Source organism: Entelurus aequoreus, linkage group LG24 (genome assembly GCF_033978785.1).
Source record: "Entelurus aequoreus isolate RoL-2023_Sb linkage group LG24, RoL_Eaeq_v1.1, whole genome shotgun sequence".
NCBI classification, from domain to species: Eukaryota; Metazoa; Chordata; class Actinopteri; order Syngnathiformes; family Syngnathidae; genus Entelurus; species Entelurus aequoreus.
The window spans coordinates 36,203,237-36,220,412 of NC_084754.1; the positions used below are offsets into that span (position 1 = coordinate 36,203,237).

The 17,176-nt window shown below is 41.1% G+C and overlaps 1 protein-coding gene across 4 annotated transcripts in view; it reads left to right on the forward strand.

Moving 5' to 3' along the window:
- The first annotated feature begins 243 nt into the window (after positions 1–243).
- LOC133641629 (gamma-tubulin complex component 6-like) overlaps positions 244–17,176 on the forward strand; it is an 80,509-nt gene continuing 63,576 nt past the window's right edge. For all 4 annotated transcript variants that reach the window (XM_062035497.1, XM_062035496.1, XM_062035498.1 and 1 more), the window contains exons 1-5: positions 244–540; positions 9,969–10,774; positions 15,371–15,534; positions 15,642–15,852; positions 17,038–17,176. The exon at positions 17,038–17,176 is cut by the window's right edge and continues 20 nt beyond it. In XM_062035497.1, coding sequence (XP_061891481.1) covers positions 9,989–10,774; positions 15,371–15,534; positions 15,642–15,852; positions 17,038–17,176 — 1,300 coding nt within the window. In that variant the 5' untranslated portion in view covers positions 244–540; positions 9,969–9,988. The remainder of the gene's footprint in view (positions 541–9,968; positions 10,775–15,370; positions 15,535–15,641; positions 15,853–17,037) is intronic.

Sequence of the window (17,176 nt, forward strand, 5' to 3'; positions counted from 1 at the left end):
AGGCAGATTAGTTGTTTGTATTTTTGGTCCAATATGGTTCTTTCAACCTTTTTGGTTGCCGACCGCTGGCCTAGCATTTTAAGGATTTCAAATTTTTTGACTTACACCTAAACGCACCATCTCTAAAGCGGTGTTTCCCATCGACATATCAGACCAATCAGCGTGGGACATGGAATAATTCAACCAATCAACGAATGTAAGAGTTCCCTCTTGTCCAATCACCTTCGTTTGAACCTCCCCGGAACTCCGCGAGTTTGAAGATGAATGACAAGCTCGCCTTTATGAGCCACACATATCGTGTTTAACCGCAGTTAATTGATGCTACATATTAAAAAACGTTAGCGGTAAAATTGACTTAAGTAGACTGGCATACCGGCTTTGTTAATGGGAAGCACCAGAGCTGAACAGCGCGATAGCTAAATCCAGCAATGTTGCTAATGCTAACAACAACTGTTAGCATGTATGCCTGATGGATTGACCCAATGCGGAGCCCAAGAGGAGAGAACTGCAGGCTGAATGAGCTGACAACAGTTTGTGAAGGTAAACACTTAAAACAAAAGCGCCACCTTCATTCCAAAAGTTTGCCCTATATTTTTTTAGCAACAGCTAGCTTGTTGCTAAATGTTTTGTGTGAGTGTGTGTGTGCGTGTGTGTTGGGTGCTGTAAACGCTACTTTTTTATATAAAGTAATGATATAAAAAACTCAAATTGCATACACGATTTGTTTGTATGGATGAATGTGATGAAGTTTGCCTTAGTGTTGTTTGTCAAATTAGCTATGTTATAATTTACCGCGGTCCAAAAATCAATCAATCAATCAACGTTTATTTATATAGCCCTAAATCACGAGTGTCTCAAACGACATCCTCGGCTCAGATCCCACATCAGGGCAAGAAAAAACTCAACCCAATGGGATACAATGAGAAACCTTGGAGGGGACCACAGATGTGGGGACCACCCCTGGGCGAGGTGCAATGGACGTCGAGTGGAACGAGTTAATAGTGTGAGAGTCCAGTCCATAGTGGGGCCAGCGGGGGATCATCTTGAGTGGAGACAAGTCAGCAGCGCAGAGACGTCATCAACTGATGCACAGATGAGTGGTCCACCCCAGTCCCGACTTTGAACAGCTAGCATCTCATCTGTGGTCACCTAATAACCTCTCCACGCAGGAGAGGGGGGCAGAGCAGAAAAGAGATGGCAGATCAACTGGTCTAAAAGGGGGGGGGGGGTCTATTTAAAGGCTAGTGTATACAAATACGTTTTAAGATGGGACTTAAATGCTTCAACTGAGGTAGCATCTCTAACTGTTACCGGGAGGGCATTCCAGAGTGTTGGAGCCCGAATAGAAAACGCTCTATAGCCCGCAGAGTTGTTTTGGGCTCTGGGAATCACTAATAAGCCGGAGTTGTTTGAACGCAGATTTCTTGCCTGGACATATGGTACAATACAATCAGCAAGATAAGATGGAGCTAGACCGTTTAGTATTTTATACGTAAGTAGTAAAACCTTAAAGTCACATCTTCAGTGCACAGGAAGCCAGTGCAGGTGAGCCAGTATTGGCGTAATATGATCAAACTTTCTTGTTCTTGTCAAAAGTCTAGCAGCCGCATTTTGTACCAACTGTAATCTTTTAATGCTAGACATAGGGAGGCCCTAAAATAATACGTTACAGTAATCGAGACGAGACGTAACAAACGCATGAATAATGATCTCAGCGTCGATGGTGGACAAAATTTAACACATTTTAGCGATATTACGGAGATGAAAGAAGGCCATTTTTGCAACACTCTTAATGTGTGACTCAAACGAGAGAGTTGGGTCGAAGATAATACCCAGATTCTTTAGCGAGTCACCTTGTGTAATTGTTTGGTTGTCAAATGTTTGGTGGTATTATTAAATAGGTGTCGGTGTCCAGCAGCACCAATAATCAGCATTTCTGTTTTATTAGCGTTCAGTTGCAAAAATTAGGCGGATATCCATTGTTTGATTTTCATTATTTAAAAATGGCGTCAGACAAGCCTGCGAGTTTGGTTAAAAACATTACACCAATGGTTGTCAACTATTTTGTGTCACGCCCCACCCTGAAGTTATGGCACGATATCAATATTCCTTATCAGTAACGTTATTTATCTGTACAAATATATGAAAAAAATGCATTTATTATTATCAATCAATCAATCAATCAATGTTTATTTATATAGCCCTAAATCACAAGTGTCTCAAAGGGCTGCACAAGCCACAACGACATCCTCGGTACAGAGCCCACATACGGGCAAGGAAAAACTCACCCCAGTGGGACGTCGATGTGACGAAAGCAATGGATGTCGAGTGGGTCTGACATAATATTGTGAAAGTCCAGTCCACAGTGGATCCAACACATCAGCGACAGTCCAGTCCATAGTGGGGCCAGCAGGAAACCGTCCCGAGCGGAGACGGGTCAGCAGCGCAGAAATGTCCCCAACCGATGCACAAGCTAGCGGTCCACCCGGGGTCCCCAATCTGGACAGCAGGCACTTCATCCATGGCCACCGGACCTGTGCAACTCCCCCTCCTCAAGGGAGAGGGGAGCAGAGGAGAGAAGAAAAGAAACGGCAGATCAACTGGTCTAAAAAGGGGGTCTATTTAAAGGCTAGAGCAGGGGTGGGCAATTAATTTTTACCGGGGGCCGCATGAGCAACCCAAGCACTGCTGGAGGGCCACACCGACAATATTTCAATTAAATTTTGCTTAAATTATTTTTTATATACCATAATATAAAAAATAATAATATTTTCATTTAACCTAACTTATGTTTATACAAAAGCAAATGGCTTTTGATGGTTTTATTTTTAACACTTTCTTACACAACACTTCCTGATGTATAATACCATGCAAAAATTTCAATTTCTGTCACTTTATCCTGCATCCTCTTTGTTGTGAACGTAGCACGCCTCTAAGGTGATTGGCGAAGAAGGAGGAAGCGTTGCTGTTGCGGAAATGAGGAGTGAGGATAGCTGTGTGTGTGGAAAGAACGAGATAAGTTGAGCTGTGTTAGTATAGCTTGCTCAATAAAAGTTTAAAAAGAGCGTCAGACTTGGTGTGCACTTCTTCTGGACTCTACAATTGATGTCAGAAGTGGGATGAAATGCCTCCCAGTTCGCCTTGCCATCAAACCTGGGAGTCTTCATTGAGGGCGGAATTTCCCCCGTGGCAAGCAGCGTGAGCTGCACCTGTAGACACTGCCTCTCTCTCTCTCTCTCTCTCTCTCTCTCTCTCTCTCTCTCTCTCTCTCTCTCTCTCTCTCTCTCTCTCTCTCTCTCTCTCTCCTCACGTGGCACGTACCTCTCGATGAAGTAGCAGGCTGCGCCACAATTAAGCAGTGCAGTATGCGCAAAGTTTTACTTCTGCCACCAATTGTAGCGTCCAGAAGAAGTGCACACCAAGTCTGACGCTCTTTTTAAACTTTTATTGAGCAAGCTATACTAACACAGCTCAACTTATCTCGTTCCTTCCACACGCACATCTATCGTCACTCCTCATTTACGCAACTCAAGAACGCAACATCAACTTCAGCAGGTCGTTACACTATATTCTTTAAACACAGCAACAAGTGTACTACAAATTAAGCACACGGCTTTACCTTTACTTGGCAGTCCATGTCTTGTTGAAAACACGCCATTCGTCATCACCTTTTCTTTTTTTAGCGTCTCGGGGATAACCGGGCGGACCGCCCATAAATAACACTTTTCAAAATAAAAGCAGCACAGTTGTATTGCACGCACGACATAGATGTTTTTTTAAATTCATTTTGTAATTTGTGATTGCCGCTGCGCGCACGAGCATACGTCCACACGGAAGTCATACAAATAACGCTTTTCAAAACAAAAGCAGCACCGTTGTATTGCACACTCGAGATAGATACTTTTTAAAATGTATTTTGTAATTTATGATTGGCCTCACGCGGGCCGGACAGGGACGTACAAAGGGCCGGATGCGGCCCACGGGCCGCAGAATGCCCAGGTCTGGGCTAGAGTATATAAATGAGTTTTAAAATGGGACTTAAATGCTTCTACTGAGGTAGCATCTCTAACTGTTACCGGGAGGGCATTCCATAGTACTGGAGGCCGAATAGAAAACGCTCTATAGCCCGCAGACTTTTTTTGGGCTCTGGGAATCACTAATAAGCCGGAATTCTTTGAACGCAGATTTCTTGCCGGGACATATGGTACAATACAATCGGCAAGATAGGCTGGAGCTAGACCGTGTAGTAGGGATGTGGATCGGCCGCCGATATTTGCCAAAAAATGCGTATCGGCAAGGCATGGGAAAATGCCGATCCAGATCCAGTTTAAAAAAAAACCTCCGGTCCGTGTTTTCCAACGCACCGATTTAAATAATACATTCCACTTTTCTGCTGCTCCCTAATTTCCGTTCCGCATTTTCCATCACACCTTCAACACATCCACAGGTCTGTGGATTCTGACGCAGTTGCTTTTCGCTGCTGGCATTACACGACAGGCTCTTCTCACTCTTTTCTGTGTCTTCCTCTCACAGACAGCAAGCGCACCTTACACACGTCACATACTGTCATGTCATACGTCACATACGTATACGCCCTCCCCGAGCAGAGAGGTAGCAGCATGGCTAACGTTAGCTGCGATGCTAGCGCAGCCATGCGAGCAACGTTCCCTCTAAGCCCACACCATCAAAATGCAGAGGCAAAAAATGCAGAGGCAAACATTTCCACATCAACACCGTATGAAAAAATTAGTGATTTTTTTAGTTGTGATTTCCTTCTCTGCATGAAAGTTTAAAAGTAGCATATATTAATGCAGTATGAAGAAGAATGTTTTAATGTAGACATGCAAGCCTTGAAAGAAAATTTTGAAAATCAAGACTACATTTCCTGCAAATGGGTGCATTTCTACCCTATATTTTAACTTTAGATTTATTCTCATATCAAACTCTTTTGGCTGTCTTTTTGACACTTACATCCGGCGCCCCCCTCCACACCCCGGATTATAAATAATTTAAATAATTCAATGTGATTATCTTGTGTGATGACTGTATTATGATGATAGTATATATCTGATAGTATATATCTGTATCATGAATCAATTTAAGTGGACCCCGACTTAAACAAGTTGAAAAACTTATTCGGGTGTTACCATTTAGTGGTCAATTGTACGGAATATGTACTTCACTGTGCAACCAACTAATAAAAGTCTCAATCAATCATTTAAAACACATAAAATCATCATACTGCTGTGATTATATGCATCAAGTGTTCATTCAAGGCTAAAGCAAAATATCGAGATATATATCGTGTATCGCAATATGGCCTTAAAATATCACAATATTAAAAAAAGGCCATATCGCCCAGCCCTAGTTCAATGATGCCATTTCTGTTTGTCATGTATAATTTTGTCTATTTTGTGTTTATCCTTGAATAAACAGGTCAGTTTCTTGTTACCAACCATTGTGTATTATTCAAACTCCCCTAATTCAGCTGGCTAGTTGTTATCAAGAGCACTAAAACCCTTTTCAACATGATTCTGACAACTAAGTAGGCTAAATAACTTTAAACTTTAATACATGCTTGGATAGGCCAGTATCGGTCAGTATCAGTATCGGTCAGTATCGGTATCGGATCGGAAGTGCAAAAACAATATTGGTATCAGATCGGAAGTGCAAAAACCTGGATTGGGACATCCCTACCGTGTAGTATTTTATACGTAAGTAGTAAAACTTTAAAGTCACATCTTAAGTGCACAGGAAGCCAGTGCAGGTGAGCCAGTATAGGCGTAATATGATCAAACTTTCTTGTTCTTGTCAAGAGTCTAGCAGCCGCATTTTGTACTAACTATAATCTTTTAATGATAGACATATGGACACCCGAAAATAATACGTATTACCGTAATTCTACTAGCACAAGAGGTTGTACACCAGCAACATCAGGTAACACCGCACACTAGGGGTGTAACAATACGTGTATTTGTATTGAACCGTTTCGGTACGGGGGCTTCGGTTCGGTTCGGAGGTGTACCGAATGAGTTTCCACACTAACATATTAAGTAGCTAAAGCTAAAGTCTTAACAAGCTGCTCCGCTTCTTCTGCCTCTGTCTCTGTCAGTACTCTACACAGCACCCAGCATTGTCCACCCCCACACAACCATCTGATTGGTTACACCAGAGTGGTAACAGCCAATCAGCAGTGCGTATTCAGAGCGGTAACAGCCAATCAGCAGTGCGTATTCAGAGCGCATGGTGTCAGTGCTTCTGCGGTGGGGTTAGCAAATAGGTGTTTAGCAGGTAAGCATCAGGCAGCGGACTCTCCCCAAATTATAATAAACACCTCCCAGTCAACTACTAGTAACATCACTATGAGCCCGTTGACGTTCTAGAAAAAATGGCAGCTCATCTCGCTCGCAATCCTGGCTTGAGGTGAAGGCTAATTCGCTTTTAGCGTAACGTTAGCTCATTTTGCGTTGTGTGTGTGTGTGTGCGTGTGTTACGGACAGCAAAGCCCTGTCTGTCTGTTATTTCACTTTACCTTTTTCTGTGTTGATTGAGCTGTGTTGAAGCAGCAAAAAAGGACATTATGTTAAATAAAGAGTTTCTGTCTCTGATAGTTGATATAATAATGTAACTGCATCATAAAGCCTACATGAACTTCATGGTGTTCAGGGATGAATAGTCTCTCCTATTGCTATTGTACAATTTTTTCAGCTATAGTTACATTAATCATTAGTAATGTAGCAGCCTAGTTTTGAATGGCAGGGTCCCTGCTATCACATGTTGATAAAAATATAACATTTACATAATAACAATCAACTACAGGCTTCCCAAATGCTGTAATAAATTAAGCATGATGAGTTGACTTGAAACTGCTTTTAGTGCCACACAAAAAACTACAAATGGGCTGACTTGCTTTACGACATACGTTGTTAAAAAGACGGAAGTCGAAAAACCACGTGCAATTACTGCTATATAGGTAGAAAAACAACAAACAAAATGAAAAGAAAAGGAAAAGGGAGGGCTTTCGCTTGTAGGCGTGAGCTCAAAGATGAGGAGGGATTTCAGACAGATGCTGCCTTGGCTCTGTTCCTGCTGGACTAGTAAGTCATTTTTGATGCTTAAATCAAAATGCTAATGCTAATGTTAGCTAATGGAAATTTGCGTGGTAGCAATAAATAGCCACCAGCTTGTTAGTTCCACACTGGCACGACCAGCCACACAACAAACTCAAAAGTACTGTATAAAGAAAAAACATTGTGATGACTGCAAACCGCAAATAAAGCGTTTGAGTAAAATATGTACCTTCTAATGTGGAAAGATCAGTCCTACTGAATCATTGTGGTATTATCGTGTCACTTTGTATGTACGTGACAGTAGTTTCTGACCGTTTACAACGAAATGTGGTCTTCCTTTGGGCAAAACACTACCGCTTTGGTCCACTAGCGCCGCCAAAATCAACCAAAACTGAACGTTCTTTAGTGAGGCTTTAAAACGGGGGAAAAAATGTATGTTATTGTTTTTTATATTGTTATTTTAAAGGCCTACTGAAATGAAATTTTCTTATTTCAACGGGGATAGCAGGTCCATTCTATGTGTCATACTTGATCATTTCGCGATATTGCCTTATTTTTGCTGAAAGGATTTAGTAGAGAACATCGACGATAAAGTTTGCAACTTTTGGTCGCTGATAAAAAAGCCTTGCCTGTACCAGAAGTAGCGTGACGTCACAGGTTGTGGAGCGTCTCACATCTGCACATTGTTTACAATCGTGGCCACCAGCAGCGAGAGCGATTCGGACCGAGAAAGCGACGATTACCCCATTAATTTGAGCGAGGATGAAAGATTTGTGGATGAGGAAAGTGAGAGTGAAGGATTAGAGGGCAGTGGAAGCGATTCAGATAGGGACGATGCTGTGAGAGGCGGGTGGGACCTGACATACAGCTGGGAATGACTAAAACAGTAAATAAACACAAGACATATATATACTCTTATTAGCCACAACACAACCAGGCTTATATTTAATATGCCACATAACAAAGACCTCCCCCCTCCCGTCCATATAACCCACCAATACAACTCAAACACCCGCACAACACACTCAATCCCACAGCCCAAAGTACCGTTGACCTCCGTAAAGTTCATACAGCACATATATTTCCCTAAAGTTACGTACGGGCAAGCGATCAAATGTTTGGAAGCCAAAGCTGCGTACTCACGGTAGCGCGTCTGCTATCCAACTCAAAGTCCTCCTGGTTGTGTTGCTGCTGCCGGCCGCTAATACACCGCTTCCCACCTACAGCTTTCTTCTTTGCTGTCTTCATTGTTCATTAAACAAATTGCAAAAGATTCACCAACACAGATGTCCAGAATACTGTGGAATTTTGCGATGAAAACAGACGACTTAATAGCTGGCCACAATGGTGTCCCAATATGTCCGCTACAATCCGTGACGTCACGCGCAAACGTCATCATACCGAGATTTTTTCAGCAGAATATTTCGCGGGAAATTTAAAATTGCACTTTACTAATCTAACCCGGCCTTATTGGCATGTGTTGCAATGTTAAGATTTCATCATTGATATATAAACTAACAGACTGCGTGGTCGGTAGTAGTGGGTTTCAATAGGCCTTTAACTTATTGTTATTACTAATATTATTTTACTTGTTGTGGTTTATTTGTTACTAATTTGTATTCATCCATCCATTTTCTACCACTTATCCCTCTCGGGGTTGCGGGGGTGCTGGAGCCTATCCCAGCTGCATTCTTGCAACTCCAGAATCAGCATTTGGGTCAACAAGGTTTGGCAAGTTGACTTCATGTCCGTCCCCGCCCAAATGTTTGTGCTTGACTTCCTGTTCAACAAATGCAGATTTTAGCAGAATCGATCTGCCTAGTTTGCGGCGAACTCAAAAATAGAAGCTCTGCATATATTGAGCGCATGGATCCGGAACGAAAACGCCATGGCGGTGCTGTACCGTAGGCTGTGGAAACGGATACATTGACTTGAATAAAAACGGAAAAAGTGGGACGGCAACACAGCTGTGATGCGTTCTGCAGAAATCGGGTAAGTAGTAGGCAAGGGTAATGCTTGTTTGTCCAATTTGTAGAGTCAAGAGACAAAATGAACTAGAGAGAGAGAACCGTCAGCTGAAGTTATATTGCTTCAAAACAACTTTATGGATTATTATATAACTGAACATTTTCGCTTTTTTGAGTGGATTAACATTGGTCTGTGGATTACCGGGCGGCTAAAATAAAGTGCGGCAGTGGCTGTTGTGAGTAAAGCGCGTTCATGGCTCTTATTAGCCTGCCTGATTTTGAGGAGGAAATGTTGTCGTGTTACAAACTTGATTCCTTATTTGTGGTTATTCCAAGATGATTTTTTAGCGTAGCAGCTGAAGTGAAAGTAAATTTGTCATAATTACGCCGGTCAGCTGGGAAAAAAAAAATAATAGCCGTATTATTTGTCCAGAATTTTAATGGTCCACCTGGCCCAGTACTAAAAGTTATACTCTATCTTGTGTTGCCCCAAAGGCAGTTGTTAATAATCTTTGCTACTTTTGTATTGTTAATATTATTGTGTAAATAAATATAATAGTAACTGTAATAGTTTAAATTGTAGCTAATGTTTTTTTTTTTTATTGTATGCTTTAATCGTGGCTTTCACCACTAAACAAGAAGAAACGGTCAAGCTTACAACAACGTTCTCTTCATTGGCTTGGTGTTGGCGTTTCTACACGTCTTAGAAAAACATTGAAACGCTATTGCGTCTCACTATTTGAGAAGCACTGCATTAGACTAAATGTAGCAGATTATTAAAAACGTCACATCCCTCCTGTCATAGACCATCTTTAACTAGTGTTTTGCAGCAGATCACTCTTATCATAAAAAGGATCTTTGAGAAATGTATTTGCAGTCACAATTCCGTTGCATACCCCTGATGTTGTGTGTGATGTTTTCTATCATCCAGGCTGAAGAAGGAGAGCCACAATGTACCCTATCCCTCAGCATTCCACGAAGTCCAGCTGCAGCAGTAGCTCCAGCATCACAGAGTTGCTGGCTGCCCTGTGCGACAGCAACCTTGCTGGGGTGTCATGGAAGCGCAGGGCCGTGGGAGGTGTCTCACGGGAGGGCTTCCGCCGAGCTCTAAAAAGGCGTGCCTATGGCTCCCTGCTGTCAAAGCTTTTCCAAGACGGCACCAAAGCCCCTCCTGCCTTGGGCCCGATGGCGAGCGCACCTCCTAGGAACAAAGTCATCATGATATGTTTCGACCTGAGAAGGGCCGGCTGCCAGGAGGAGGCGGAGAAGCTGGAAGAGCAGCTGGAGAAGCTTCCGGAGGGAGCCGCCTCGGGCTTGAGTGAGGTAGATGCCGTGCTGGAGCTCCTGGTCCACCTCGCGGGCGCCACTCCCCCGCCCCCGTCCTCCTTCAGTCGGGACTATATGAGGCGGGAGAGGCCCGTGCTGCGCAGGCCTCTGCCATGGCCCTACCAGAGCCAGGAGCTGCAGAGGCTGGAGGCCCGGGCGTGGGGGCTCATATGTGCGGAGGAGTGGGCATCGTTGGATAGCAGGTGTGTCACTCAGAGGTTGATGGATGCTGAGCCAGGCACAGGTTTATTGGCTCTAAGGGCTAAAATGGACACGGAGGAAAAATTTGAGCGGGAGACCAGGCTGACTCTTTTTGGAGCTCTGCAACACAGCCGAACCTCAGACTTGGACATCAGACTGGACATGCCTCCTCTGCCCAGTAATGTGGACGTGACTGGGCTCAGCATCAAGGTAGGGACTCTTGTTCATCTTCTCAACTATGTTCTAAAAGTACAAAACCCAAAACCAGTGAAGTTGGCGCATTGTGTAGATCAGGGGTCACCAACGCGGTGCCCGCGGGCACCAGGTCGCCCGTAAGGACCAGATGAGTCGCCCGCGGGCCTGTTCTCAAAAAAAAAAAAAAAAAAAAAAAATCTACTTAGAAAAAACACAAGATACACTTTCAATCAGTGCATCAACCCAAACAACCTCCCCCATGCACACTCATCCACACCCACTCACACAAAAGGGGTTATTTCTTTCTGCTACCAATATTCTGGTTCCCACAACATAGACAACACATCTGCAAGGGACACAGTCCCTGAAGCACACATGATTGTATAGGCTGCTGGTCCACTAACATTTTCATTAATTACTATTTTTTATGTAATTATTTTTATATTGTTTTACTTTCTTTTTTATCCAAGAAAATGTTTTTTATTTATTTTAAAAAAGGGCCTTATCTTCAACAGACCAGGTTGTCAATGAAAATAGATTTGTTTAAAGGGTTTTTTAAACCAGGCCCAGTCCAGATAATGTCCAAGTCGGACTCAGCAACACACACCTTCATTCATGTACACAGAAAAAAATTAGGGAACACAACAGATTGCATATAATTTATAAACAAAATTACATTTTCAAAATAAGCATTTATGTACAGTCCAGATTATGTCCAGGTCACTCAAATTAGGGAACACAACAACATATATCATATAATCTATAAACATAATTATACTTTCAAAATAAGCCTTTGAGGACTTCTCATCTTTTTTTTTAATGTTTTTTGGCATCATTATCGTTTTCAACCATGTAACTTTCTAAAGTTACAAAATACTGAATAAATGTTTTAAAGAAAGTAATACTAAGTGAATATCTGTTTTTGGCCTTAAAAATAAACATTTTACCGAGTACTATAATTAAATTGACTGAATCATGATTGTCAATGAACTCTCCTAAAATAACAGAAACCACATTAAGCTTCATAAACAAACCAATCCTTAAACACATTTTTTCAACTTCCACCCAAAACAAAGACACAATATGACAATACCAAAACAAATGTAGGGTGGATTCAGGCTCCTGACAACAAAATCGGCAATCACCTGACTCTGTCATATTCCATAATTTTAACATTTTCCCTGTGGGTAAGAAGTTATAAATAATTTTAATTTGAAAATAACGATTTTGCACATCGATAGTGGTTTTATAGATTAGTTTGAATATGGCATCCCATGGCAACGGGCAGTCAAAAAAGTCCTCCCATTTTCCATTTGTGTTGTATGAGGCAGCCTTCAAATATTTCTTTATTAAATAAAAATTATATATTTTTCTATTTATTTTAGTTCCTTTTTGCCAACTAGAATTTCTTATTAGAGGTTTACAAACTAATAATTTAGTAGTTCCATAATTAATTATTTGTTTCCATCTTTTCCCAATTACTCCAGTTAGTTGATAAAATGAAAAGCTTGAGCAAGCATCACCATACATAGCTCTAAATTCATCATACTTCATAATTTTACCATTCTCATTGATAATATCATTGACAAAAATGATTCCTCTTTCAAACATATTTTTCCAAAAGAAAGGCTTTCCATCTATTACAATATTAGAGTTCATCCATATTAACTGCTGCGAAATATCGTCTCCTTTTTCTGGCACATAAAATTGAAAACACCATTATGAGTGGATTGTTTCCTTTATGAACCCCGCCATGTTTCCCAGCAGACTCTCTGGGAGGGGATCACTTGTAAAAAAGGATACAATTTATTTTGATACAGTACATGTTTTTTGTCCAACAGGACATTTGTGTACCACTCAATGTTTAAATACATCTTTGGAACAATTGATGCTTTTAAAGACAGACACATAGCTTCAAGGTTGATAAGTTTCAGGCCCCCATATTCATACTCTTTGTACAAAACCTTTCTTTTAATCTTTTCTGGTTTGCCGTTCCAGACAAAATCGAAGACCCTCCGCTCATAAATCTTAAAAAATTTTTGTGATGGAGCTGGTAATGACAAAAACAAATACATAAATTGAGGAATGATTAACGAGTTGGCAATAGACATTTTACCATACAAGGTTAGGGATTCCCCTTTCCATAATTGCATAATTTTGTCCAGCTTTCTTAGTCGATTATCATAATTTACTGAGCCTAGATCTTCCAGATTTTCTGGGACAACAACACCAAGTATGTTAACTGGTCCATCTGTCCACAAAACAGGCACTTTGCATTCCATTCGAAAGGACGTTCCCTTTAGATTTCCGATCCTTAACATTTTACATTTATCATAATTAAGCTTAAGGCCAGATTGCTGTGAAAATATGTCCAAAAGATTAAGAAGGTTCCGCAAACAATGAGGAAAAATCTTAATTTTGTGAATCAGCCTTTTCTGACATGAACTTCATCAAGAACAAACACAGAACACGCCTCACTGATGCACATCTGCAAGACTCACTCAGAGTTGCAGTGTCAAGTTACACACCAGAGTACAACACACTAGTTAACAGCATGCAATGCCAGGCTTCCCACTAACTGACAAAGAAACAGATAACAGATTTGGTGTCCAGTTCAAAGTGTGACATGATTTAAAAATTTGAGAGTTTACTTTTGTATTTTACATGAGTTATTATTTGTACAAACATGGTGCAAAGTAATTCATGATTTGTTAAAAAATGTTAGTGGCTAGCTAGTTAAAATGGGATATTGTGATTTCACAAGACTGTCTTAGAAGTGATCATTTGAAAATGTTCAATTTGAAAAATGTGCACTTAGAGAAAATATAAAAATAAAGTGTTGCATATTGATATTTATCTGTTTCTATATATATTTATTGTGAGAAATCATTAAGATGATCAGTGTTTCCACAAAGATAAATATCATTAATTATTAATAATAACAGAGTTAAAGGTAAATTGAGCAAATTGGCTACTTCTGGCAATTTATTTAAGTGTGTATCTAACTGGTAGCCCTTCGCATTAATCAGTACCCAAGAAGTAGCCCTTGGTTTCAAAAAGGTTGGTGACCCCTGGTGTAGATCGTAAATAAAAACAGAATTTAATGATTTACACATCTTTTTCAACCTATATTCAATTGAATAAACTGCAAAGACAAGATACTTAACGTTCGAAATGGAAAACTTTATTTGATGCAAATATTAGCTCATTTGGAATTTGATGACTGCAAAAGGTTTCAAAAAAGATGGCACAAGTGGCAAAAAAGATTGAGAAAGTTGAGGAATGCTCATCAAACACTTATTTGGAACATCTCATAGGTGAACAGGCTAATTGGGAACAGGTGGGTGCCATGATTAGGTATAAAAGCAGCTTCAATGAAAGGCTCAGTCATTCACAAACAAGGATGGGGCGAGGGTCACCACTTTGTGAACAAATGCGTGAGCAAATTGTTTAAGAACAACATTTCTCAACCAGCTATTTCAAGGAATTTAGGGATTTCACCATCTACGGTCCGTAAAATCATCAAAAGGTTCAGAGAATCTGGAGAAATCACTGCACGTAAGCAGCAAGGCTGAAAACCAACATTGAATGCCTGTGACCTTCGATCCCTCAGGCGTACGGCATCAAAAACCGACATCGGTGTGTAAAGGATATCACCACATGGGCTCAGGAACACTTCAGAAGACCACTGTCAGTAACTACATTTCGTCGCTACATCTGTAAGTGCAAGTTAAAACTCTACTATGCAAAGTGAAAGCCATTTATCAACAACACCCAGAAACGCCGCCGGCTTCGCTGGGACCGAGCTCATCTAAGATGGACTGATGCAAAGTGTAAAAGTGTTCTGTGGTCTGACAAGTCCACATTTCCAAATTGTTTTTGGAAACTGTGGACGTTGTGTCTTCCGAAACAAAGAGTAAAATAAACAGGTACCATTAATGCTGAAAGGTACATACAGGTTTTGGAGCAACATATGTTGCCATCCAAGCACCCTTATCATGCTTATTTCAGCAAGACAAAGCCAAGCCACGTGTTACAACAGCTTGGCTTCATAGTAAAAGAGTGCGGGTACTAGACCGGCCTGCCTGTAGTCCAGACCTGTCTCCCATTGAAAATGTGTGGCGCAATATGAAGCCTAAAATACCACAACGGAGACCCCAGACTGTTGAACAGCTTAAGCTGTACATCAAGCAAAAATGGGAAATAATTCCACCTGTAAAGCTCAAAAATTGTTCTCCTCAGTTCCCAAACGTTTGCTGAGTGTTGTTAAAAGAAATACCATGTAACACAGTGGTAAAAATGCCTCTGTGCCAACTTTTTTGCTATGTGTTGCTGCCATTCAATTCTAAGTTAATGATTATTTCCAAAAAAAAATTAAGTTTCTCAATTCGAGCATTAAATATCTTGTCTTTGCAGTTTATTCAATTGAATATAAGTTGAAAAAGATTTGCAAATCATTGTATTCTGTTTTTATTTACGATTTACACAAAGTGCCAACTTCACTGGTTTTGGGTTTTGTAGATGCCTGCTACTCTCTGGAGTTGAGAAAGTGTAATTTATGCAGCCCCCTGGCCAAGACGTAAGGAAACGTGTTGTATCATTACACTGCAGGTCCCGCCATGCTTGGATCAGTCTGAGGATGAAGGCTTCCAGTCTGCATCCAACTTGACCCCGGACTCTCAGTCGGAGCCCAGCCCCAGTCCAGAGTTGGATGTGTGGGAGGCTTTGAAAACATTTCAACCTGGAGTACGCCGTTGCTGGGAAACTATTGGCTGGTTCGTTTAATCTGTGAATGTTTTAGAGAAGTCCCTCGCACAGGTGTTGACACTGCATCATTTGCAACATGACTGAATACATTCTCCAAATGTACCTCGCACACTAGGCCGCCCGGGAGAAGAGACCGTTTGTATCTGAGCGAGAGCGGCAGAGAGGCCTTCGACCAGATTTATCGACTGTGGGAGGGTGAGATGAGGGTGGTCAACACAAGCGCACCCCCCCCAATCCTTCCGCTGTACTTGGACTCTCAGACGCTGGTGGGCGACCTCCTGAACGTGCTGATCGGCGTTGCATCGTCTACCTTTCCTCTCAATAAGGTATCGCTCTGTGGCCGTGAGCTTAAGAATGTGAACATATGTCGTCATTCCGAAAAACTGTTTATGTTTAGAGTAGGTCTTACTATTGGAATTTTATTAATTTGTGGAACAATTTCAATTAATTTTAACGTTGTGGTTGGATACAAATATGAATTTCTGCGTTGTGTGTTCTTTGTGTTACTTACTGTTTTGATGTCACCCTTTATTTTTTTGATGACACATTGATGACATCATAGATAATTATAGTAAAAAATAAGTTTAGAAAGTACACTATTTAACCTCTCAGGTTACATGGACATCTTGTTAAAAAAATCCTCTGCACATTTGGCAATATTGATATAATATTTATCCATCCATCCATTTTCTACCACTTGTCCCTTTTGGGGTTGCGGGGGGTGCTGGAGCCTATCTCAGCTGCATTCGGGCGGAAGGCGGGGTACACCCTGGACAAGTCGCCACCTCATCGCAGGGCCAACACAGATAGACCGACAACATTCACACTCACATTCACACACTAGGGCCAATTTAGTGTTGCCAATCAACCTATCCCCAGGTGCATGTCTTTAATATTTATATATACATATATTTGTATATAATATTTTAAATTTATCCATGAACATATCTGTTAACTTTATTTTATTTTGGTTTTGACATGATTTACGTGCCATTTTTAGTTTTGGCTCTTTTTCAACGCCCTACTCTACATTTATCACCCCTGTGCTCCAACAAGAGCATACTAAAGAGCTCATAAAATAACCCATTACATTAAAAAAGAAAAGCCACTTACAAAAAAACCAAAACACCAGGGAGGTTTTTAAAGTTGCTTCCCTATAAAGGTTTATATACCTTCCAAAGACATTTCCATTTTACAGCGTGTACATGTTGCTGGAAACACCTGCATACCTTATGCTGTCCTGTAAAGTCGTGCTGTTTTGTGTTTGTGATGTGAGTGGACTTGCATTTCCAGATATTCTTTACGTCCCAGAAGAGAGCTGGTCTGGTACTTCTCAGAAAATATCCATAGGAAAGACAACAAACATCAAAGAGTAGAATAATAATCTCCTATCATGAAACAGTATGAATGTGACTGAGTGAAATGCGATTTTACTTTTTTGTTTTGCGCTTTTCCATTAGATGTTATTAAACTGAATAGGTTTTCATCTTGTTTGTGGATTTTCTTCCCAGAGTGTCCAGTTCGACGTCCGGCCTGGTGTGTGTGTGTCAGGTACCTCTCCGGAGAGTATGTCTTGTCTTTTGGAGGAGCTTGCCCAGTACGGTACCTACTACCTGAGGCTGAGCCGCTTCTCGCTGCAGAGTGCTGACA